Consider the following 26,892-nt stretch of genomic DNA (forward strand, 5'->3'; position numbering starts at 1 on the left):
ATTTCAAGGTAAATCAGAAAAGAAAAACATCTACTAGCTCTAAACAAAACAACGTGTTTGGCTTTTTTGTTAAAGTAACAGGTCATGAAGGGATTCTGGTTTTAGCAGCTATCACTAAAACGCTCAATAAACAAAAATAAAAAGGACTGCGGGCCTTTACGACATTTTAGAATGAGCTAAATATGCTCATTAGCACAAGTTTACTAGTAGACTTTTTTTTAACGTGCCATTTAATTTGCCTTTTGTTTGTAGTTACTTTTCAAATGTTGTGTTGTTTGATTGTTTTTGTGTAGAATTGGCCGACCTGACTGGACCCTTGTGGCCCATCTTTGCTCGAGATTGTCATTGTGCTTGATATGGTGTGGATAGTAACAGATACTACACAAACATAGTGAATAGCCAATGATACAGTATCTTCTTTCTTTATTTATTGGGGTTAAAATTTACACAGCAAAATTGGCATTTTGGAAAATGTTCCAAAGGATATCATAAATATAAAGAAAATGTATATTAGGAGTAAAACACATTGTGAAAATCCAATGGTAAACAGGCGGGACCCACCTGCAGAGATGAAACTCTCCATCTTCTCTTTGAAAGGCTGAAGATGCTCTTCTGATGAGTTCGAACACACTTTCTGGACTTCCTTATCGCACGCTAGTGAATAAGGAGAAAATACATATTAAATGTTTATATAGAAAATGGACCAAAGTCGCAAAAAAATTACAAAGGCTAGAGAATAGAGACACATGCGTCATAAAAACTAGTAGTTGTAATAAAGCATGGCTGCAGACAGGCAACATAGTGAAGTTATGCGGCATCAATACCACATAAAATAAAGTCTGGTTTTAAAATGTAAAGCATTTATTTAGATTCAGGTGCATATGAGTTTAATAGTGCATGTTTAGCACAGGAGTAAGGTCCACGTTTGGGTCGGCATGTGTTGACTGTGCCTGCATAGTTTCTTTTTGGGTATTTTGGTTTCTTCTCAATCAAAAACATGTTTGTTGGACTCCTAAAGTGCTTTACATGTGTGTTTCTATGTCTGTATGCTGGGAGTACACCCTGCATTTGGCACTAAGAGTCTAACTTTATTCTTGCAATGTTTTTACGTCACCTTGTATGATTTTGGATGATACTTGAGGTAAAGCAAAAAAAAAAAAAAACACACTTATTTTTGAATATTGTACAATTAATGCTGTAATATTTGGATTAAAAATGGTGTTACATTGTGCTGTATCCCTCAGTGCTCTCTGCTGATGCGAGTGGACCAGATGGGCTCTATGTTTGGTTTTTCCCTCCTCGTGCTAAATGATCACACTCACACAATGTCGTGGTGGGGGAAACAGCCTTGACTGAGCTTGTTCCAGCCAAACCTTGTCCCATTTCCTCCCAACGCAAGCCTGTGTTACTATACACACAGACGCCTGCTGAAGGAACTTTGGTGAAATCCTCCAATCTGTAAGTCATTAATGGCTGCAATAAATACCTTTACTTGCTTATGACTGCATGGCTAAATACTTCTGCAACAGAACAAGAGCATTAACAGGTCTGGCCGCCCTCCCACTTTATCGTGTTGCGGCTTTCAGATCCAAGATTGGCTCTCACGTGTTTGCATGTGAAGTGTTTGCACCTGCATCTCGGTAAAGTGCGTCTGTTACATCTTTTATTTACTGCTCGTCTTTAAAAAAAATAAATAAATCAGTGGAAACATGATTAGGAATTAAAACCAGATCTTATGCACGGCAACTACACTTAAGTCACACCGTCTGGATTCCAGGACACCTTATAAATTTATGAACAATGAGAGCCAGTTGGTTATCAAAAGAATCAATAACCATATAAACATGACAAAACAAAAAAGCCTGTCGGGACAAACCACATCTCCTAAACAAAAAAAAAATCCCCCCGACTCAAAAGGACCCATTAAAACAGTGTTCAAAACAGCAAGTTTACAATTTGGAGGCGGCTCTCTTTTAAATGCGGTCCAGACAGCAGAGGCCGCAAGGAGGAAGCCCACAAAAACACCAGCAGCTGTGAGAAATAAATAAAAAAAAAAAAAACCTCTCAAAGCTTCAATTTGAAATACCTTATTTTTATATGTCAATTTCAACAAGCAAAAGTCTTTATATCATTATTAATAATACAGCACATTTAAAAAGCTTTTTCTTTGATTCATGTGGAACCAAACATTTATCAATCACATTTCTAAAGTAAGAAAAAATAACAAATGAAGACAAAAGAGATGTGACGTGAGCGGGAATTTCAACTTTTTGAGATTACCAACAACGCCAGAGATGTTTTCCTTAAAACGATCAGTGCGTACGATATAATATAAACTACAATATACACAAAATACTTGCAAAAAACTGAAATGTTGTTATTCTGTAACCTGAGACAAAAAAAACAACAACATGACAGTCATTTATTATAGTTTGATCCAACCAAACAAACACATCTTCCACTCAATAAACTCTCCACGTCATCATTTTTCAGACGTGAAGTAAACTCACAAATTACATAATATGGATTCAGCAGCTGTGGGTAAAGGCGGTAAGGGGCGGGTGCCGACTTAACAGTAAGAAAAACAAATAAATCCCGACTTCTGTTTCAGGATTTAGCGTTCTGATCCAAAAAACACTTGGTAATACTGGCAACATTAGCTAGAAAAATGTCTATTTTTACCACAGTGAGCAAGAACTCCCATTACAGCTTAACTATGCAATGTGGATTAAAAAATGCTGAAGAGTGGAAGAAGACTGTGGAAAACCACATGATCTCTGCGCTGGCTGTTTGATGACAGATTGAGTCTCATAAATGTGTCCATTAAGTTTCACCACTTTTTTTAAAGCTGTGGAGGATGAAAAAGCAAATATACTGTTATGATGATATACTAGAATAATACTAGAAACAATATTACAATAAACAAAAGATTTGATGCAGATGGCTTCCCTCCAGAAAAATCCAAAAATAAAACAATAATTAGTGAGGATGGAGGAGGAATCCTCACTGTTGTTATCCATTTTTTTCTTCCGTCACAGAATTTTGGCGCATTTGACCAAAATCTGTCAAAAATTCAGGGGTGCTTGTACGTTTGTGATTTCAAACAGTTATTTTTTTTTTTTTTTTTTTTTTATAAATGTTTTTGATCAAAAGCGCTTGTATTCAATTCGATTGGGAATTTGAAGATTTAACGGCTTCAACTTTGAGCTCCAGCTGTTCAGCCATTCTTCAACCATTTAACTTTTAAAATATTCAGCTGTCTGATGGCTAACGCTAAGGTAATGTTAATGTTAGGCTAATGCTAGCTAATGCTATTGCTAGGTTAATGCTCGGCTAATGCTAGGGTAATGTTAATGTTATTTATTTATTTATTCAGTTTATTTCCGACATGGTTACATTCACTTTTATTTTTTTTTTTTTTTTCACATTTTTTTTTTTTTCTTTTTTGTACATGCCGAAAAAGGAGACGAGAGAAGCAGTTTGCTTATCCGGGTCCCGTCCCCTGTTTTACCATCGCAAATTTACATGGGTTTACATGTCTCTCTGGTCAAAACATTCTTGATTTCTTCTGAACCGTCCTTTTTTGTGTATTCTCATCTGTAGTCAGTGTTGTCCTCCTAATTAGGCTAATGCTATTGCTAGGTTAAGCCGTTGGCAACAATCTGGCATATTTACATTTTTTGAAGGTTCATTAATATGTACTGTCCCTACTTAAACAAAGAAATGAATAAAATAAATAAATAAATGCTAGGCTAAAGCCAACTGCTCTTCGGAAAGTGATGGCTGCTGACTCTGGTTGATACACAGTCTGTGCCTTTGACACAGTAGATCACAGTATACTGATCAATCGACTTAAATCTGAGATGGGGTTTTCTGGGGCTGTTCTCCAATGGTTTACTTCATATATAAATAGAAGAACTTTTAATGTTGCTATTAACGATGTTATGTCCATTATGTTCAACCTGTCATGTGGAGTAGCCCAGGGCTCTGTTCTGGGTCCTGTTTTGTTTTTATTGTATCTGATGCCTCTTGGTCGGTTGATCCGTGGTTTTAAAAATGTGTCCTATCATTTTTATGCCGACGATATCCAGCTGTACTGCTCCTTTAATGACTCAGTTTCACTTTTTATCTGAGTTCTTAGATCGTATATCCTGTATCAAAAACTGGTTGTCATTCCATTATCTCCAGATAAATTCAAACAAAACAGAAACTCTGATCATTGCTCCTGATAAAAAGATCCCTCTGATTAAAAACTCCCTTGGTGATCTGGGCTCATCTGTGAAAACCAGCCTCAGAAACCTTTGTTGTGTTTGATCAGTCCATGTCTTTGGAGGGTCACTGTCGTCAACTGACTAAAAACTGTTTTTACCACCTGAAAAATATCTCTACAGTGAGGCATTTGTGAGCAAAATCTGATCTGGAACTGGTCATACACACGCTTTTATATCATCTCGCATTGACTATTGTACAGTAATTCTGTTTTCACTTGTTTTAATAAGTCAACCCTAAACAGACTCCAGATCGTACAGAACGCTGCTGCCAGACTTTTAACCGGTGCTCCCAGAACATCCAACATCACCCCATTCTTTCTACTCTGCACTGGCTTCCAGTTAAGTTTCGAATAGAGTATAAAATCTTAGTTCTGACTTTCCGAGCGTTACATGGTCAGGCCCCTCAATATATCTCAGACTTGTTGTGCCCCTACACTTCAGGGTGCAGCCTTCGGTCTTCAGACCAGGGTCTCCTAAAGATCCTAAACTAAATTCAAAACCCGAGGAGACCTGGAGTTCCAGGCTGCGGCCCCCAGACTCTGGAATAACCTGCACCAGCCTCTCCGAGAGCTCAACTGTGTGGACACTTAACTGGATTTTATTTTCATTATTATCCTTTTATGATGTTGCTCCTATGATGTATATGCACCCATGTTTTATTATTTTATTGTGATGTTGCATTTGTTGTATTAATTTTTCCACAGCTCTGTACAGCACTTTCTCATTTTATCTGCAAAACACGCTTTATAAATAAATTACGTACATACTTACTAATGCTGGGCAAGTCCTAATGTTGCTAATGCTAGGTTAATGCTAATTATAATTGCAAATATTCTAGTTACATATATTACTGCATACACATACTTTTTGTGTTTGAAAGCAGAAGTATAAACTTATTAGTCCCACCCCTTTTCCTACATTACAGTAACAAATAATCAATTTTCAGCATCCTGTTTTCCAGCCATTGCTGCAGTCAATAAATAAATTTTGTCATATCTTTATATGATTTTGATGAAATACACAAGTACTAATGTAGAAAACAAGAAATGCTTTTGTGCTTATTTGCCTGAAGACTCAAATCTAACCCCCGATAAAGTGGTGATATCATGACAAGAACAGTGCTCCTTCTCATCGACATTAAAATGTGTCCTCTCAGTAATGCAGATTATCTTCTGCTCCAGAGAAATGTCAGACTTTGCATGAAAAAGCAAGTTAGGCCATTTCTTCTCTTCAATAAATCAGTCTGTGTTAATCTAAACTCAAAACGTGTCCAAATTTTTGCTTGTTGAATCCCCAAATAACGGCTGACGTTCCAGGAAAGATAGACTCTGAGATGAGATAATGTGCCCCAAACTAATATAGTCTCACAGCGCTTAATTCAGTAATAGAAATACAACGTTTTAGAGAGAAAAACAAGTAATTTTAAATGTATTTTTAAAGAATTATCAATTGGAAAAAGCGATAGGACAAGTCAATAAATCAAGCGTGGTTTAAAAGGTCACAGTACTTCTGCATGAGGACTTTTTAAACATGCGTTTGGTGCCATCGTAAAGAAGGACGTCAGGCTAAAGGCTCTGCCTGAACCTGACATTAAGGGTCATTTAAAATCAAGACACTTTCTGATTTGTTACAATGATGAATGCTTAACCCGAGCCAGACCTTCCATGAAACACTAAACTCCTCTGAGCAGCAAATGAGCTCTGACTGTTCCTTTTTATTTGTTCCTATTTCATCTGGTAGCATCCCTGTCAAAGTGTCTGGTCCAATTACTAGAAAGTTCAAGACTTTTATTTGTAGGCATTCGGTAAAAAAAACAACCAAAAGCCCACAAAGAACACAACAATTTAACCATTAGCACCACAAAGGAAAGTTTGATGCACACGTTGATTAAAATCTTGAAATGAATCATCATCTTTTAAAATAAAGGTCCAACAGCAGGTTCAGATCCCTAAGCGTCTGAGACCAGCACAGACTGAGGTCATCCCCCTCTCCCTAAACAGGAAGCCCCTTCAAAAAAAAAGAAGGATCATGTTTCTGTGCAGCCCCGTGAAGAAGACGACAGAGGACAGCGACGTAGGTCTGACTGAGCATCACAGACGCTCATCAAAAAGGGAAGCCAGAGGTCCTGCACGAATGCACAATAACCATGCCCTGGTGACGCACAAACTGGAAGAATATTCATGAAACAGAGGGAAAAACCTAATGTGCAACTTTTAATGTGCATTAAGCTTAAAAACAAATAATAAAATAAGATAATTCATTCATAAAAGCCTAAAAAAGTGAGAAAAAGGCTGATTTTGTGGCAAAAAAGTGACAGAAAATAAAAATACTATATGAATTTGTGGGCTAGATTACATAAAACCAGAGATTCTACACAAATACACAATAACTATGCCCTGGTGACGCACAAACTGGAAGAATATTCATGAAACAGAGGGAAAAAACCTAATGTGCAACTTTTAATGTGCATTAAGCTTAAAAACAAATAATAAAATAAGATCATTCATTCATAAAGCCTAAAAAAGTGAGAAAAAGGCTGATTTTGAGGCAAAAATGGGACAAAAAATGTTAAATATTGTATGAATTTGTGGCTGGATTTTTTTATGTGAAGCCAGAGGTCCTGCACTAATACACAATAACTATTCACTGGTAACGCACAAACTGGAAGAAATTTAATAAAACAGAGGGAAAATAAATCAATGAGCCCTTTAAATGTGCATAAAGTTTAAAAACAAATAATAGAATACGATTTAGTCATAATTAAAAGCCTCAAAAAGTGAGAAAAAAGCTGATTTTGTGGCAAAAAAGTGACAAAAAATAAAAATACTGTATGAATTTGTGGGATAGATTACATAAAGCCAGAGATCCTACACAAATACACAATAACTATTCACTGGTGACACACAAACTGGAAGAAGTTTAATAAAATAGACGGGGGGAAATCAATACGCCCTTCAAATGTTTAGTAAGCTTAAAAACAAACACTATAGATGTAAAAAGCTGAGAGCATTCTGTTGTACATAGTATTAAAGGTTATAACTGAGTGTTTGAATTACATTCACTTTCAATCCAAAGATGAAAAACCAGGCACTGCCTGACACTCGCGTCTCCAACTGAGGATCAAGTGATGCAGGCAGCTTTCGATTGGCTCCAACCAAAGCGTGACTCAATGTTAGCCTCTCGGTGTCAGCCAGTGTTCACAATGGGGATGGAAATGATCTGTGTTAGCTTTATAATTAGGAACAGTTGCTTTCTTTAGGCTGGTTTATAACAGCCAGGCATAAATATTTATTCCCGGTGACTGGAGAGAATAAAAATGGTGGGAGTCATAGGTGGAGCTCACCAAACATCCAGGATCCAACGTTGGCCGCGCGTTGCTAATACCCCAGAGGACTGCTGTGCCAGACTGTACCGCAGCAAAGATCAAATACGTGGGCGCTTATGTTGCATTTATTGTCCTTAGCTCTTCCATTTCTCTCTAATAAACGAGTGATAGCTTGAGGTGGGTCTGGGTGCTTTAGTGGACTCTTTGTATTTCTCCCTGGGGTCAGAGAGGAGAGGGCTTTAACAGCAATCTGAAAGACGTCGTGAGAGCCGTGGAGCAAATCTAATTGCTTTCATATGCCATATTATTGGTTGATTTAAATAACCACAGACACAAGGGGCACTGAGGGGCATCACCTTTAACCTCACTATGGCCCTCGACCAAGACTAACTGCCTGCCTGGCTCAACAATTCAAAAGGACTATTTGTTGATAAATCCACTGATTGTCTCACTACCTCATGTTTCCTTAGATGCTTTACTCCTTTTCTAATAGCCTGGAGACTTTTTTTTTGCTTTTGGGCTTAAAGCAGGACAAGCCCGGGTGTTATTATGACAGCGTGGTTAAGATACAACGTCTGGAAACAAGGAAAAACTCCTTCAGGCCATTCGAGGTCCTAAACACACCCTCAAAGCTGTGTGTGGAGGGCAGGTGGAGTCCATGGGACGTACATTTACATCTAAACTGCTCTGGTGAGAAATGGTAATGTGCACAATTACACAGAGGGATTAACAATCAAAGACGACCCCCAGCACCAACACTTACCAACTTTGAACCTGAATACATTACTATTACACACCTTGGAAACACTCCTACCTGTTAGATCTCTTTTTAGTTTTCGGGCATCTTTTGTGAGGTCCTCGAACTTGACCTGAGCGGCCTGGAAGAAATCCTGAGGCTCAGACAGAGGGAATGTGCTCTTTTCTGTACCTGCATGCTGCGACACAAAGAACAAGCATGAAAAGCAAATGAATAACGCCAACAAATGTTGGGAATCCGTGGACCCTTCGTTCTTTGGTTATACCGCTTTAAAACCAAATCAAAATAACAAATAAATGGTGTGGTAAAACCTAATCAGAATTACAGAAAAATTAAAAACCAAAAAAGCAGCGTTTTTCATGTTTTAAAATTGAATCTTGCTCTGTTTGTGTGATATTTGGATATTTAATGCAAAGTGGGACGAGAGCTTTATGTTTTAAGCTCACCACTCAGAAAGGACCCACAGACGGGGGCAGACTTGTACTCCCTGACATAAAAAGGAGCAACGATTACCGATGAACTGGTGAATTGAAACGTTATTAATACATAAACAAGTCAAAACAAAAACAGGATGTTATGAAACGCGCACACATGATATGTGATTAAAGGAACCAGAGGTGGTGTAATGAATCTAATGGTGCTCCTCGTTTCTTGTGATTAACTTCCGTGTGGCTAGCGGTATTAAAATGTGCAAAATAATATTTTTACTGCCCTCAAAAAAGCTGTAATTATTTTTGTAAAAGTATAAAATCATAGTAGAAGTTCTAACATCTATTGTTCCTCACACTAGCCTCACAGTGGATAGTCAGTCACTTGTTTATTTGGATACTATTTAAACCGTAACACTGTTCGCTCTGACAGAATGTGACGTGCTTAAGCTTTCGCTCTAATTTTCCCGTAAATATCCAAATATCTCACAAACAGAACAAGATTTCACCATTAATATTCTAATATTAAAACAGAAAAATGCTGCTTTTCTGGTTTCTGTATTTCTGTTTTGGTTTTAAGTAAAACAGTTATTTAGATTTTGTTCTAAAACAGAATGACCAAAGAACAAAGGGTACATGGACTGTTGAGTAACTGATATTATGATGTTTGTCACTTTCTGACCTTGTCAAAATTCCTTAAGTAGTATAAAACCACATAATCCATTAAGTTCATCCGATTGTCCTGAAGATGATGAAAAAAAAATCATTTAAGACAAAAATCTAAAGACTTTGCACTGATCGTAAGCTTCTTATTAATGTGTTATACTCTGCTCTTGACGTCCTTCAGCTTGGGAAGAATCTCCAGTCCGAAGCCATCAGCCTGACCTCTCGTCCTATTTCCTCCATTCATGTAGTTCCCAAAGGCCAAAATAACACCCAATACATCCTTCAAGCTGTCGCACTCAAGCATCTCCTGACACACACACATACACGTTAATAGGTCATCATATATATTTTATGACCCATCTGAGCCTGCGTTTTGTCTTAATGTTCTTACTTTACAAATGTTGCTGATGACCTCCACCTTGCGACGTACGGAGGAGATGGTGTCGAGGAACAGTGACTGGAAGATGATACAGTGCGCCCTGCCGGCGAAGTCGGGAATCTGAGAGAGCTCGTAAAGAAACCTAGAGAACAAAAGAAGAGCGAAAAGAGTAGTAAGAAAACAGGGTGGGTATAGTGTTAAGTTTGTCAAGCAAAAGTACTGAGAACAAAAAATAAAGTAAATTCAGATCAGTATCGACTGACGAATAAAAATGTGACAAAATTAAATGACGGATTACAACCATCCTCAATGGCTGTGTTCGAAATGGCATACTCCGCACTATCCACTACAAACTTAATGAGTACATACTGTCTACTAAATACTATAAGTATGGTTGGGATGATGACCGTTCCCACTGAAATATACTTCCAAGTTTCCCAAGATGCATTTCAGACCTACAGCTAAAACCTGAAGCACACTGAGGCTAAATATCTCTCAAAACATTTTTAAGTGAGAAAGTGACCGAGTAGAATATCAACATGTGGTCATTTGATCCATAAAACTCACGGAAGCACATTTCACGCTATCTAATGTGAACGCATTACATACTCATTTTTACGACATACTTAGTATGAGTAGTAAGTTAGTATGCCGTTTTGAACACAGTCAATGCCTTGATTCTTTTCCTTTCAACCAATGAATCACTGTAACTCAAATTTTAATTCTCGGGATTGGAGCTTTATTCTTGCAGGTTGTAAGTATTTTATTTAAATACACAAAATAAAAATACCTTGTATAAAACATGATTATGTATTACACTTTTTCTATCAGGCCTTAGACATGTTTTATTATATTAAAGTAATATGGCACATTTTTAGTTTAAATGACTAAACACATTGGTAATTAAAGGCACACCATGGACTTTTATTTAGTTATTTTAAATGATTCCTCAGGCCAATATACAGCGCTTGACTATCAATGCTCCGAGCGGGGCTTCCCTCTTTAAATACCAACTATGTAAGCTTGGAGGAGATGGACCGTTTTTGGCCAGGTCATGTGACCTGGAGAACGCCTGGAGAAGTTTCACTTTACAACAGTCAAGTGACCACAGGCTCAGATATAACACAACATACGGGCATTTCCCGACCCGGCGCCATTGCTGTGGGCAGCTGAAACAAGTTAGCCTCTGTTTACAGCCAAAAGAGCCCAATATGGTAGTTTCATGTTGGGTTAATGGTGCACTAATCGCAACAATAGTTCAGTTAAACATGGATTCTTTAGTAAGGAGAGTCGGCAATTCAGATCCATAACTTAGGTATTGGCTCTACAGTCTATGGGCTAGAGGGGCAGCCGCCACCGCCGCACTCTTCTCCCCGCCGTCGCAGACCCGGTGCTCGGCCCACGTCGGTGGCGCTTCTCCGCTACTCCCTGACCTCCCGCCGTTGTCGGCCCCCCTCGCTGCGGCTGGGGCGGAAGGACGACCCCGCGCACACAAGGTAGCCCGTCTGCCCCGACCCCAGCCGCCGCGCCGACCCTTGGCCACTATTATGATTTGTAAGCCTATTGGCTTCTACCTCTCCCATGCACATGCTATTATTTTTATTACTTTTTCTTTTGTTGTATATTCATACATGCAAATGGATGTTTTTTATGTTCTTTTTTTTTTCCTTTAATGGCTACTCTAAAGTGCTAACACAAAAAAACTTGAACCCTTGAAAAAAGTCCATGTATCGGCCCCAGTTGAAGGTAGTTAAAGGAGTTTTTACTACTATGACAGACATCATTTGGCAATATTTATTAAAATATGTCAAACTACTTTCAAAAATGAGACTAAAAATGAGACTAAAACTAAAACTGATTCCTGCAGCAGATAAAATTTTAACCAAAACTAAGCTAAAGGACTAAAATGTGACTTTAACTAAATCCAGTCTTTGATGAGAGATTAAAACTAAAATGTAATTAAAAATGAACACTCTTTGGACAGAATTAAACAAAACGTCGAACAGGAAACACTATTCCTGGTCTTTGTCAGGCCAGGCTGAGTCAGTGTTGCCGTTCACAGGCAGCTGAGAGCCATGAGCGTTGCTGCACGGCTGGGTTTGAAAAGTCCACGGGGTCGGTCAGAGGGAAAAGCTGCCGGCGGCGGCAGAGCGAGGCTGATCAAAGGTGGCTCTGGCCTGATGCGGGACGACTTATGTAAACAGTGCCGTGTTGGAGCGAAGTGGAAACATCCTGTGTGATTAGCGCCTGCTGATGAAGGCAGACGCTGAGCGAGGATGACTCAGGCAGTCGTACTGACAGCTCTGGTCAAACATGGAAATAAGAAAGGCCAGGCTGAGCGGCACCGCTGAGCGCTGGTCTAGTTAACTAGCTGGGACTACTTAACCTCGACAGGAACTACTGAACTACTGAGCAGGGTTCAATAACACACACACGCACGCACACACACACATTTATAAACAATAAACCAGCAATCCTTTTCCTACATCTGTCTATTCTTAAATCCAAGCAGACCAGCAGTTATTTGAAAAGCTAAAATCAGGACGTTTGGCACCAAAAACCCCGAATGTTCAAAGACACTAAATCATCATTCACTCGGATGTTTTGTTTGAACTTCAATCAGTAATTTTGCCAAGACCTATTAGTACTTTGCTTGAATGGAGTTCCTGCCATGTGATTTTGTTGTTCAGCTGGGATTTGGTTGAACTGATCTTACTGTTCGGGTTTGTCCAGAAGTTTCACTTCATCTTCTTTTGACTTCTCATAATATTTCTGGATTTTCTCCATCTCATCACTGGTGGCTCTCTATGAAGAAAAGCAAAGAGCACAGTCGATGCAACATGTGCCACACACATCAATACATCAAATTATAGACAATATGTGACACAGATTATTAGATACACACTATGTACACACTCTTCTGATGATTTCAAAATTGTCACGCAAACTGTTACTTACATTTTCATACAGAGCCTCAATGGTCTCCAAATCCACAAGAGAGTTGTCCACGTTGAGAACGGCTGGTGAAAACAACAAGAAGTTTGATTGATACTATTAGAGATTAATTCAAAACAATCCAATGAATTCATAAAGATGACTTATCATCACAGAAACATTTGTTTGACCAAACTCTTTGGTTGTTTTTGCAGATGAGCTTTAGCAAGAAAACCCAACTGCATAGTTGTGCTGTTGGGTTGGACACATCATTTAGACTAGTATTAATTTAGGGTGGTTGTGAGCCCAGACGGTGGTTGCAGTGAAATGTGGGGCACACGGAACCCAAAACCACAAAGGATGACCGAGCTCCGTTGCTCTTTTTTTCCCCTGCTCATCACTAAATCATGGGTTTAAAAACTCCCCCAGCCTTTGACTAAAAATAACTCTGAAAAGGAGAATGAGTGAGTTACAGAGAGACATATACAGCCATGGTCTGCCATAGAAAGGCAACAAAAGGTGAGCAATGATTGAGATGGAGGAAAGAAGAAGAGTCGGGATGCAAACAGCTGCATAACTCAAGGTTGCAACTTTATAGTACCTATTCTATGAAGTTGTGGCTGGAAATTTGAAGTGAAACTGAAACAACTGGCCCTGTAATGGAACCATTGCTGGGATGATCATTAGTTTGGTGTCACTGGCAGGGGTGGACAGGACATCTGGCACACCGGGCATTGTAATGGTGGTATGTAATGGCAAAGGGCTAAAAAGGGCAAAATATGGCAAACAATAGTGAAAAGGGAAGAAATGTGGAACAAAAAGAGGCTCAATGTAGGGAGAAAAGGAAACAAGCGGGATGTGTTGGGCAAAAGTAAGCTTATTTGGATGAAAAGTGGCCCAAAAAAAATGAAAGGACAAAAAATTTGATAAAAGTGTCAAAAAGAATTGCCGAAAAATAGGGGAAAAAAATGGATATTTATTGGCAAAAGTAACTTTTTCAAAAGGTGCCAAAATGGGACAAAGTGAGTTGCAAAATGGCCAAAGGAAATAAGTAAAAAAAGGGGTTAAAAAGTTTCCCCCTTTTAAGGTTTTGTGGGGGAATATTAATTAAAATTAAGACATAAAGAGCCACATGTTTATGGCTAAACTCAAAACCTACTTATTACACTACTACTTAAAGCTTATACCGTATAATAGCGTTAATCTAACCACTAGGAACAAAGCCCTAAACCTAATAATAGGAAATAAAAACTAAGATTATACAGTAGAACAGAACACTAACATTATATTCAAACACAATCCATGATCCAACATCTACACATAACTCTAATGGGTTGTACTGGGTGAAGCTGGGTTGTAGCCAACCCCCCACTTCTGAACCTCATTGTATACCCATCACACTGCTTACACACCATTTACACTGATGTCCACCCCATACTCATTCTCATTCCACCCACACATAGTTTAGCACCAGGTGTTTCTATGCAGGCAGACCTGATAATACTGTATCATGTTTTTCTGCAGTCTGTGCCTTCTCCTCGCCCTTCTCTCTCTTTTCAGTTTCAGGTGTCTTGGAGCTGGAGATGGTAGTTCCTGATCTATGGATCACGGCTCAATTCGTCTGGGACACGATGATGTTCCACCTCTCCATCTTGTTTTCTTCCTCCTGTCCACTAACCCCAACCAGTCAAAGCAGATGGCTGCCACCTCTCAACCTGCTTTTGCTGGAGATTTCTTCCTGTTAAAAGTGTGTCGCTAATGCTTGTTTTTTTCTTTCTTACAAATTTTATATTTTGATAGTGCTTCAAGATGACTTTTATTGTCATTTGCGCTATATAAATAAAGTTGAATAGCACTGAATTGAATGTTTAGCATCACTGACTTAATAGCAGCTTCTACATGATGTCGTGGGCGAGTTTTTGTCCCAGTCCACCCCTGGTTATTGATATACAACCTTGCATCCCGCTTGCTTTGATCACACAATATTCCAGATATTATTTTAGAAAGATTGTCCCCTTTTGTCAGAATACAAAGGAATTACTCCACCACGCCAACAGTCTATCAGTGCTTTTAAATGCCTGTACGCTGATTCTCATAAGCTTTGGTAAGACTTCAGGTTTGGCATGCATAACGTTAGCCTCTACAAACAGCCAAGTTAGCTTGGAGTTAAAATACAGAGAAATAAAAATGAAATATGCTTGGATAAAAAAAGTCCTCCACTGCAAAACTCATCCATGCCAACAGTGTTAATCATGAATCCATTACAAGTCATTCTGCAATGTATGTGCTAATAGAAACCCCATTATTTACTCTCCCCACCAGTGTCCCCTTGATCAGAGTCTGTTCCTGCACCAGTAACTGAATGCTGACTGTAGAAGCTGTCACACGCAAAGTAAAAATGAGATTAGCGTCTTAAAATTCTGACAGGAAATCAATGCGGCTAAAGGCAAAGCCACAGAATGAGAGCTACAGCAGAAGTTAGTTAGTGTTTGTAGGAGATGGCTGCACAGTGGGAAACCAGCACCTGAAACACGCATTTAAGAAAATAAGATACGGGGATTAAGAGAAGTGAACAACGGAAGTCGGCTTCTAATTGGGAGCTGATTTGTCTTTTGTTTTTTCAGATGGCAGCATCTGGCTGCGTCTCGGAGTGGAGGGGGCGGGGCTACAGACACCAAACGATGCACTGGCTCCACACCGAACAGCAAAGAGAGAGTATCGGGAGTGTAACGTAAGAGACAAGTTATTCAGGGACTGCACGGTCAAGGTGAGGGAAGTGAGTGAAAGAAAACGTTTGGACACGCGTGCTGAACAGTTCCAAAGCAGAATGTAGACCTTGGCATAAACATTTGATCACACAAGCTCCACAAACAACCTGCACATGAGAATAGTCCATCCATTAGTGACATTAACTGGAATTTTTTTCCCCTAATATATTATTGTTTGATGTTAAATATATAAATAAAATCTTGTAAATTATAGATACTTGATATAATTTATGTTTATTTTCTACTTATTTGTCTGAACTAATGTCAGAACCTTTAAATCTTTAAAATAGTAACAGTGGTGAGTACTTAAAAAGCTCATAATTCAGTGTTCAGTTTTGTTCACTTTAGCTCTTGTGGTCTGAGTATTGTTTATTTTGTCTAGTTTCATGTTTTAACGCTTCGCGTTCCCAGGTATTCCTGTTTGTGGCTCCACCTCCCAGTGATGTCAGTGTGTTTGGGTTGTGAGTGATTTGCTGTCTTATGGTTTCCACCCAGGTGTGGCCCGTTCCCAATCAAGCCTCCTTCACTATTTAGCTGAGTGCTTGGACTCAGAATGATAGCTGGATCATTGTGAATGTCAATGTTACCCTCCTCGTGTGCTGCTGTGTTTTTGTACCCTGGTTTCATTGTGCCGTGTTGGTTTGATCATTAAAATTGACTGATTTTATGAATGTTACGACTGCCTGATTCTCTTTTTGCGCTTGGGTCCTCATCTAGATCTCCTAAACGTGACAGTTTCCAGTCATTTCATTAGAAAACTTCATTCTCTGATACTTTAAAGAACAACCGTGGGGTGCTCTTCAGAGGAACAGACCAAAACAATAATGTGCACCCCTGTATATAAATATTAACTCCTTATCTTTACATGAAGACTGATAAACAGATTTCCATTACTCTAGGAAATGTACAAAATCTAAATGGTGTGATTAAAAACTGGTTATGGTTATGAAAAAATGCTCAAATATTGCAAAAAATGTTTTATGGAATCATGAGGAGGTATTTCAGACGTTTCGCTATTGAAATGTGTCTCAAAAGCTCTATGAAAATTTTTTTTTTTTTGCAAATACACGTCACAATGTGACATACCTAGTCACATGACCACTTCTCTCTGAGAAAACATGGTGTGGTACATGTAAATAGATGAAGAGACTGGGAGATTTCTTGGCATTATACTTAAATATCATTACTGCCACATTGGATGTGAAACAACAAAGGAATACAGATTTGTTTTTAAGGAGGATGTGAGCGTCCATCTTCCTGCAGCGAAGTCTCACGGGATAAGATTTCACGCAAGTTACGAGGCTCCTCCCCAAAACAACGTTCAATAGAAACATGTTCAAAGCGCAATTATACTTTGTCAACATTTAGAAACATCGCTTTTATTTGGCAAAAATTTGTGATGGAAACCCAGACCTTAATATAATATAATATATATATATATTATATTATATTAAGGTCTGGGTTTATATATATATATATATATATATTTTTTTTTAAATGTAAATGTATAATATTGTAGAATTGCATGGCTCCATAAATTAACCTGCTGCAAATATCTCTGAAAAACCTATATTTTTATTGTTTTATTCCATGAAAATCATTTGAGATGAGTCACATAATAAGGATTAGGGTTAGTATTGTAATAGCTTTTAACGAGGTGATATTTTGCATTCTGGTTCCAGCTCTTCTGTCATTTTGATCTCAGTGTCCAGATCAAAAGAAAAACATGGAAGTCCACTTCCTACAACTTATTAGTGTGGATTATTCAGTCCCTCAGCCATACAGCCGTCAATCACACACCGAAGGGGGTCTTGCTCTTGTGTCCACAGGAGCGCTGTGATCCGAGGGGAGCCGGATATCTCTCCACACCCGCAGATCAAAGCCTGCCAGCCTCGGCCTCACACCCTCTACTTCCACTTTTCGCTCGTGTTTAAGTGTGTGTGTGTGCGTGTGTGTGTGTGTTGGGTGGCGGGTGGGGGAGAACCTCTTTCTGCCCTTGAACCGTGGTGGCCTTGAGGTTCACCTTCCCCCCGCGCCCCCCCAAAGGCACTTTGACGGGTGCAGTTGACCCTTCCTCTCTCACCCAACGCGCAGCCTTCCCCTCTCCCCTCCAACAGCGTTCCACCGCCCTCGTAGCTGTAATTACATTACATGTACCATGTCCTTTTAATTTGGCAACAAAGAGGAGGCAAGCAGGCGAGGCGATGGACCAGAGGCCTTAGAAGTGCTTATTAAGCTGCTGTCTTTCACTGTCAGATTCAGACTGTCCAGTCCACATACAACTCCCATTAAGGTGCAAGGAAACGACCTCATGCTAGGTGTGAGTGGCCCTTTTTTTTAATCCACACCACCCCTTAAACCAGTTTGGCTTTAGTACCCCCTTTCTCTTATTTCTGAATCCAAGTACGTCCTTGGTCCGACTACAACATTTTTGTTTAAAAACAACTATAGAGCACAATAATGGAATGAAGGAGTGATAACACACATTTTAAAGAATATCATTTTGTGAATAAGTGGAAAGAAACAACATTTAGTGCAGTGGTTCCCAACCTTTTTTGTATCGTGACCCCATTTTGATATCAAGAATTTCTGGTGAACCCAAGGACATTTTTCTCTAGAATTAGTTTTTGATCAAGTTATAGCTCAGATATTTTATATATATATATATTTGTTTTACTGCAACCTAGTTGAACTAGTTAAATATTTCACCAAGTGAAAGTATAGAAATACAGTTGTCTAATATTGTGTGCTGTTTTAATAAAAAAAAAAAAAAATCTATATTAATTTTTCAGAACTTTCAGGCGGCCCAATTTAAGCTCCAGGCGACCCCAAGTGGGGGTCCCGACCCCAAGGTTGAAAAAAACTGGTTTAGTGGCTCTTGAATAGATTGATTTCTATAATTGTTATAATTTCTGGTCATCTCACTTCTGGACCAAGACTGACACTTTATTTGTTAATTTTCCTCTCTCTCTCACAAGTACCCCCTGTAGTGCCATTGCGTACCCCTAGGAGTACACGTACTCCTATTTGAGAAACACTACCTTAGACAAACTGTCCCTGGGACGGCGCGGAGGGACAGAAATCTAAACAAGATGGTTGTTGCGTTGCACGCGACTATTGGCTTGTGTTTAAGGGGGATTTATGCGGTAGCACAGTGTCTGCTAACGGTGGAAGGTGGTTTTGTACATGCTTAGATCATTAGTGGGGTGTCAGTCCCATTAGGCTTTTGGAAACCATCACTGGCTACAATAAACAGATCTGCTGGCCGCATGCTCAGACTAGCAGGCGGCAGGCACTCACCGCCGCAGTCCCAGGACACGACTAACTCCTGGCCCATCTACAATGTCCCCAACACACCAACGCAGCCCTTTAAAGCTCACAAATACATGCTTTTTTACACAGAAATGCCAAGTATGGTATCAAAGTGGGGGGAGATGAAGGAGATAGTAATGTTTATTTGAACAAAAATCCACTTCTGTGCACTGGTGCCATCTCACATTTGGACAAATCGAAGAAATGTCTTTCCCATTACAGTAAAGTGGAAATATCAAACGTCATCTTACCACATGAGCCACGGTTTAATCCCTCAAAAAAAATGTGGCTCAAGTGACAAATTAGTGCCTGTCGAGAGCTAGGAAATGATTCTCAGTTGCTTAAGTCATTATGAATGTGGTTTAATACAGTTAAAACTAAATAAAGATTGTGGTAAAAAACCAAAAAGACTTGTATAAAAAAGGTTGTTTTTATATACTGACAGCAGAAAATGTGGCTCACCTTGCTGGATGTCCTTCATCTCAAGATGCAGACTTGATAGGAGGATACCGACTGCCTGGGAACGCTTCCCATCCAAGAGCTTGACAATCTAAAAAAGAAGAAGAAAATAAACACCATTAATAAGAAATACAATGCAAACATTCCTCAATATTATTTACAGTATATATTTAACAGTAAGTAATAAAAAGTCATGAATCAATATACAAACAGGAACTCAACTACACCAGCTAGTTTCCTCATAAATATTCCCTTCCAGTTTATGGAATGGAAACCTGTGATTAAAATGTCAACAACTTCATAATGAATTACTGGATGCAACTGTGACCAGAATAGAATATGAAATAAGACAAATTGAAAGAAAAAACACTTAAATATGTATTGTATGTATAAATATTGTGAAAATATAATTATTATCCAATAACAAAGTTAATAAACGTTTCTATAAACACTTCTATATATAAATACTTAGATAGGAATAAATGCCATTAGTGTTCTGAGGAGAAAACATTTTGGTAATGGGTTTAAAGTTCTTAAAAGGAAATTCTTTTTAACTTAAACTCTTACTTCTCTAATTTATTTAGCATGAAATCACTTTAACGTCAAACTCAATAGAACAAAACATCAGGAATATTATTGAGCTTTATGAACAATCTAAAAATGCACTTCTCCTAACATTTGGATGTACATTATGAATTATCCAAACAGAAAAATAGTTCAAAGTTTCAACACTTCAGCAATTTTTTTTAACAATGGGATTATTAGGAGATTTTTTTAATATATGAATAAGTGATGAAATCATTTAAACATGGCCAAAGAATTTAAAAAACCATTACAGCTTTTTGAGACTTCATTTTTTGTAATTGTACAGTCAAATATTAATGACTCAAAACGTTTTAATTTGCAAACTTTTTTTATGAAGGTGTTTGTGTTTATTTTTTTCAACAACACACAATAGAAAATGCAATAAAATAACTTAATTTGGATCAATTTGACCACAAATTCTATATATGTCAAACTTTCTGGGTCAATATTTCTTTTTTGTTGTCCTTGAAAGTGACGAGCTCGATTTCCTAAAGTCAAAGTCAGTCCAAGATGCCTGTGAATCATCAGAGTTGACAAAAAAAAAAAAATGTAACTCTTCAATACAACTTTAGTGACAAACACACACATAAACACACACACACACACACGCACAAAAATCAAGGCCAAAAATCAAGGCAGAAAATCCCCTCCTCTATTTCACCACCAAACATGTGTGACATAATAAAAAAAATATCAAGTCACAGTGAAAGTACAAAGGCAAACGTGACTCCTTAAAAGGACAGTTTAGAAGAGCAAGGTGAAGAGAAGCATAGATTTATAACAAACAATAAATTCACACGATTTTTATTTGCGCCAACACATGGAAAAAATTACGTTATGACTGAGTTCGCCGTAAAGCTGGGGAAAGCTTTGGCAAGGTAAAGCCCTGCTCTAAAACTTAATGCGTCAGGCTTCTTCATTAGGTATTATGGCGTTGTTGGCTACTGGGCTGTCCAGTGGGAGCTGGAAATCCGATGCCTTAGAAGTGGCGTTAGTGGGTGCCATGCTGCTTCCACCTCTATTACCTGGATCACCGGGATCTTCTACTGTGGGGACTCGCGATGGCTGAATACCGAGCTTTTCCTCACACCTCTAATTAACCACTTTAGACGAGCTACACTAAAGGCAGTGGCTGAACAATGCGCTAATTAACACAAACAGCTACGGTAATGAGAAACGACAACGTGACGTGTTTCACGCCGACGTGTTTCACAGAGAGCCGATAGTGAGTCTAGTTATACTGAGGCTGAGATAGATAGACGCGATATTTAAAGACTTTCTCATGAAGAATAGAACACAAGTGGAAACTTCTTAAGTAATACAAACCCTCCATCAATTCATCTTTCTCCTCCATGTGTTTTAAGGCAGGCATACGCTGTGCGATTTTTGGCCCATTTTGAGCCATTTTTTACTTGTGCGTCTATTTTTTGGGATTGTGCGAGTCTCTGCTCGATCGTGTGTCGTGCCTCATGTAGCACACATGGGGTCACGTTTTTGTTTTTTTTAAGTCCAATTGTTAAGGCACAAAATACATTTTCAGTTGCACTTTTAAAAGAAAAAGAACTATTATGCAGTTTTGCATTGTTTATTATAGAACCAGAATTTAAATTAATAGGCTTCATTTTCATTTGTATTATTCCTTTATTTATTTAATTCAAGATTTATTTTTAGTTAAATTGCATTGTTTTGAATAGTTTATCAAGGAATTCTTTTGACAATGAAAAATAAAAGGAAAATAATACAGTATTTTCTAGTTTTTTTCCCAAAAAAAAAAAATTTGTCTACAGTCCCATTTTGTAAATGAAAAAAATCGTGAAAGAATCGTATCGTGAACCCAGTATCGTGAATCGAATCGTATCGGGAGTTGAGTGAATCGTTACATCCCTAGTCGTAAGGATATCAAACATGTTGGAAATCCTGGTCGTTAATGGCGACGCCTCAGAGTTTTTCATCTTCTTCTAAATTGTACGTTGCATTTCCGTAAACAAGACCCCGACATGTCGTATATGAACGTACAGAGTGAGCAGTCAGACTGTGTCTGTACAGTGTGAGAACATGCATCGTGAGCTGCGCACATTCGGGCTCTGCACTTGAGTCGTACAGTTTGAGCTGGAGCTGAGTGCAACGATTGAAAAAGATTGCACAGTGTATCCCAGCCTTTAGTGTGCTCAGGATCAGCTTACTTATAGAGAAAAAGCAGGTCAATAGTCACTTTCAGGGTGACCACACAAAAACACTAATTCTCCGTCGCTTCTACCCAAACACTGTTGCAATGGACTACTGCAAAGACCCCGAGACTGGCTTAACTGACTACACAACACAATATGCACAACTACAACATCACATTGCACTCTCATCTTAAAACAGTCAACTCATCCTCATCTCTTCCATTTTCCTACCCTGACTCCCTCTTCCCTGTTCCCTTCCCCGTCACCTAAGTGCAACACTGCCTTCTTTTTTATATCCTCCCTTTAATAAAGTGTTTTTTACCCTTCCATAGGGAGGGCTGGTGATGGTCACAATTATGCAATAAAATAAATTCATTCATTAAATTACAATAACAAAACATGCATTGCTGTCGTAAAAACATTGCACTTCATGTAGCGCTGACCATCGACAGCATGTGCAGACAAAGACCCCAACCGACCCAACATATAAGGACACGAGTGCACAGACGGTCTATATACCTAGCAGACTTAGTTTGCACCTAAACTACAATTACTGGACAAGAGAGAGACAGAGAGAGTGATGGTATATACAAAAGTTGACCAAATTTTGCCAGATCGCAATTTCCCATTGACATTTTGAACATTTGCACCAGAAACTTAGCCAATATAATGTCAGCAGAAGGTGGCACACTTTTTCACTATCTTTTTATTGCTTTCACAAAGAATGCACAACTTTCACAGATATCAGAAACCTGAACGATATAAAGGTAGGTATGGTCATTAATAGTCTCTCCCTGTATTTACACTAAATGAGTAAAAACATTCAAACGCTATTCCTGAAAATAAAAAGAAACATCAACATTGTGAAAAAGAGTGCCTCCCCTACATGTGCAGAAAATGACTCCATTTTTGGTACGGATGCTTACAACGTCATATGGATCAAGGCAAAAAGCAATCTCGCAAAATTTGGTGAAAATTAACTTTGTGGACCACCCCAGCAAGAGGTTTAACAAAATATAGAAAAAACAAAATGGAGAGGGAAACTGGCAGTGTTAGAGTTTGAGCCAAAGCAGGTGTCTGATGTTTACACAGCTATGGTAAAGCTGACATCTCAGTCTGCAGTAACTGTCTGACACTCGGTAGAATAATCCCCCAGTAGATATTATAAGAACAACTTAACCTCATGAATAACCAACTGTCACCATCTCTGACTATTCTACATCACAGCTAGCAGGGTCGGGGTCAATTATAATTGCATATTTAGAATTGATAATTAATTACAATTATGACATAAGTTCAGATAACTGACTTTGTAATTGAAATTGGCATGAAAATTCGATTAAAAACTGTCAATTACAATATACTGAAATGCAAACCTGTGGAACCATGTTACAGTTCCATGGTTTACACACACATACAGTACGTAGTTAGTTAGCAATTATTCAAATATGTTTCATATCCACTACCTGTCAGTTCTCTCAAGGATCATTTTACCATTTAATTACCAAAAATATGAACACCAATTTTGGTGTTCAATGTAACCAAGAGATTAAAAACAAATTAGATGACACATGATATTTTTTGTGTGTATTTTATAACTGATTTAATGATTTATCATAAGAGATGCTAACAGGAGATGCTAAGAGGAATGTTAGGTTTTATGGAATATTTCATTTCAGGCGTAATTGTGATTGAGAATTTAATTGTAATTGAGTTTCAGGGGAAAAATAATAGTTGCAATTTTAATTGTGATTGGAAAAAATGCCGGTTACAATAATCGTAATTTAGTTCTAATTGAACCAGTGCTGGGCGATTTTGCCTAAAAAAAAAAAATTTCAAGAAGAATTTTTGTTTCGTTTCAATTCGATTTTTTCTTTTTTTTCAATGCACTTAAAAATGACTGCAGGCATCAGATATATTATATATAAAAGCACAACTTTATTGCTGTGATGGTCCTCAAGACTTAAAATGCATAGAATAATCCCAAAATTAAAAGTAAATGAGGATCTGTCATTCAACAATTTCAAGCTTTAACCCAGGTTCAAGCAAAAGTGCAATAACTACATATTCTATAACATATAACATTACAATTAAAAAAAAAAAACTCTTCCTTTAGCATCTCAGCATAGTGCGAATACATTTTTTTTTAGCATGCCTGTGGCGCACATACTGTATAGCCAACTCAAAGGGTAAACAAATGTAAACAAGGAGGGGTCTGGCTCACATCGAAATGCGAAAAAGGTCCAAAAAAACTGTGGTGGGGAAAAAAAATTAAAAAAAATAAATATATATATATTTTTTTTTTTTTACTCGAATTTGCAAATTAAAAATTGTTTTTATCTACAAATTTGATTAATCAATTAAATCGATTTTTTGCCCAGCCCTAAATTGAACAAGGATAATAAGTTGAGTTGATTAATGCCTAACGTTTGTGCTTATATTATTTCTCCCCCTTCATCCTCTTAGAATGCACAGAGATGCCCTTCCACCCTTTGTTTCCCCATCAGATTGCTGCCCTGTGCTCCGGAGTGAGGCCACATGCATGCAATTATAGTCCTGGTCCAGGCTCGGGCTGGTCTGGTGGTCTGAGGAGAAAGCTCTCTTCAATGTCATCCTCTCGACTTTGATATGCTAATAGTCAAAGAGAGACGGACTCCAGACTAAACAAGATCTTTGATATTCCTATGGCCCATGTGATAAAGATTAACTTACTCATGTAGGCAAGGGCTGCATCCCCTTGAGTTTATAACTTTTTTGGCGTGAGCAGTCGTTCGAAAATAGGGAAGCGCTCATATGCATAATGTACACACACATTCCATTCCCACACACTCATCTCCTCTCGCTAAGCAACAGCCCGAGGCCGTGGTGTTAGCATGATCTGGCAACACTTTCTGAGCAAGTGCATAATGGTTGGCGAGGATGTGCTGTCATCGCACACGTGCACTGACGGAGGAGGAATAATGCACGAGAGGATACGAGACACGAATGAGTTACCTGAGCAACACTCACGCAGATACCCGTTCACTGGCAACAACACGCTGAGAATGTGAGTTGACAAACAGCCAGTAGGTAATCAGCATGGATGGCAGTCACACACTGTCTGCTCAGACTCTGCAGAGTAAAATCAGTCATGTTGAAGCTTTAAAGCTTTGGCAGGCTGACAAACATAACTGGAAACCCTTTTAGGAGTCGCACAAGGAAAACTTTAAAGGAACAAAAAGGAGTATTTTTGGTATAAACTAAACTTCAGAGAGAAAAGTACGGGTAACAAAAAAGATTGAAGGAGACACAAAAAGAATTAGCATCCAATGGTGATCACATGGTATTTCTGGCCAATGAATAATACCCTTTTATCAAAGCACTCAAAAGGCTGCAAGACAATCCATTGTAGTGAAAATACCAGGAATAATGGTGCATGCATTTGCTTCACTACGTAAGAGACGGTTTTTGTGCCTCTCTGTTTATTATCAGTGTATTTTGGTTTTCCCATTGAGATTAAGATATAGGCAGCAGCAATAACAAAATGCAGTTACTATATCACAAACGCAAAATTAAAACACAATTAAAATATTCAAGACATAAACCTAATCAGAATAACGTTCTAAGGACACTATAAATATGTATACTGTACTAAAAACGTTAAATCCCTTATCTAATCCTGCCTGCTTATAATACACAAAGTTCTCCTCGAGTTTTCCTCGAGAAAAGATAAATAAACAAGTTGACACATAATTTAACAGACCTTTACAATGTGATTTCTTTAGTTTTCTTTATTCAAAGAGCTTCTGAATAAACATTAAAGCTAGTGGCATCATAGGTCATTAAATCGAAGATCTTTTGCTCAAAAAAAAAGATGTGGAAGGTTGACATTGCTTCTTGAAAGTTTTCTACTCCACTGTAAACACTCTCTGATTGACAATTTTGGGAAAGTTTTGCACATTGCATTGTGGGATGTGGAGTCCCCTGAACGGATGCAGAGAACTGTGATTTCTTGTGTTTCTTCACCAGACATGGAGGACAATAATTAGTTTGACACCAGTGATACCACTTCACCAGGTTTACAACTTTTCGCATCAGCACCAAAACAAACATCCGCCATTGTTTTGTCGCAACTTTCATTCCGTTAAAAAAAAAAAAGCAGAAATGTTTTGAGAAGTCACTTTGGTAGCTGAACGAGACTCTACATCCCACAATGCAATGCGCAAACTGTTCAGACATTGTCAACAAAGGTAGCTATAACAGATCAAAGCAATTTCAACCCTTCACATCTTTTTTTTTTTTCGAGCTACTGAGCTTTAATTTATTGATCTATGAGGCCTAGACTATGTCTTTATTTGTCAAAAACTTTTCATCTCCAGCAGCTTTAAGCAATTGTGTTTTCATCTTGTGATGGACTGGTGCCTTGTTCAGGGTGTACCCCGCGCTACCTACACCCCCCTGGCCCTGAACAGGAATAAGCAGGTTGGTAGAAAGAAGTGTTTAAACTTTGTCAAGGCTGATGTGAGTCTGGTCTGGAGACAGTTGGAATGATGCGTGTCTGCATGTGGCTGTCTGAGTTGGATCATTGGATAGTTTGAGTGACCAGACTGAGTGGAGAGATGTAGGAATCAAAATGAGATGCACACATGCCTACGCCCACACTATCATCGACACACACACATACACACATGCACACACTAACGCACACAGCAGCCCTCTGCAGCACAGTGGTGCCTTGACAAATTGATCAGAATAGGGTGATGCGTATGGATTTAGTGGGGAAAGTCTGGTGCAGTGGCCGATTTTTAACCGCTCGGACGCCACAGCGAGGACCGCAGGCAGCCAGGATGCTGACACAGTG

General features: G+C 38.5%; 1 protein-coding gene across 4 annotated transcripts in view; it reads right to left on the minus strand.

The window, feature by feature from the left end:
- Nucleotides 1-26,892, minus strand: part of LOC114456104 (formin) — a 78,132-nt gene that overhangs the window by 24,583 nt on the left and 26,657 nt on the right. For all 4 annotated transcript variants that reach the window (XM_028437644.1, XM_028437643.1, XM_028437646.1 and 1 more), the window contains 8 exons: nt 19,303-19,390; nt 12,785-12,846; nt 12,543-12,631; nt 9,839-9,968; nt 9,608-9,754; nt 9,464-9,523; nt 8,411-8,531; nt 562-654 (listed from right to left, as the gene is read on the minus strand). In XM_028437644.1, the coding sequence (XP_028293445.1) occupies nt 562-654; nt 8,411-8,531; nt 9,464-9,523; nt 9,608-9,754; nt 9,839-9,968; nt 12,543-12,631; nt 12,785-12,846; nt 19,303-19,390 (790 nt within the window). The remainder of the gene's footprint in view (nt 1-561; nt 655-8,410; nt 8,532-9,463; nt 9,524-9,607; nt 9,755-9,838; nt 9,969-12,542; nt 12,632-12,784; nt 12,847-19,302; nt 19,391-26,892) is intronic.

The sequence above is a fragment of the Gouania willdenowi genome, chromosome 22 (genome assembly GCF_900634775.1).
Source record: "Gouania willdenowi chromosome 22, fGouWil2.1, whole genome shotgun sequence".
NCBI classification, from domain to species: domain Eukaryota; kingdom Metazoa; phylum Chordata; class Actinopteri; order Blenniiformes; family Gobiesocidae; genus Gouania; species Gouania willdenowi.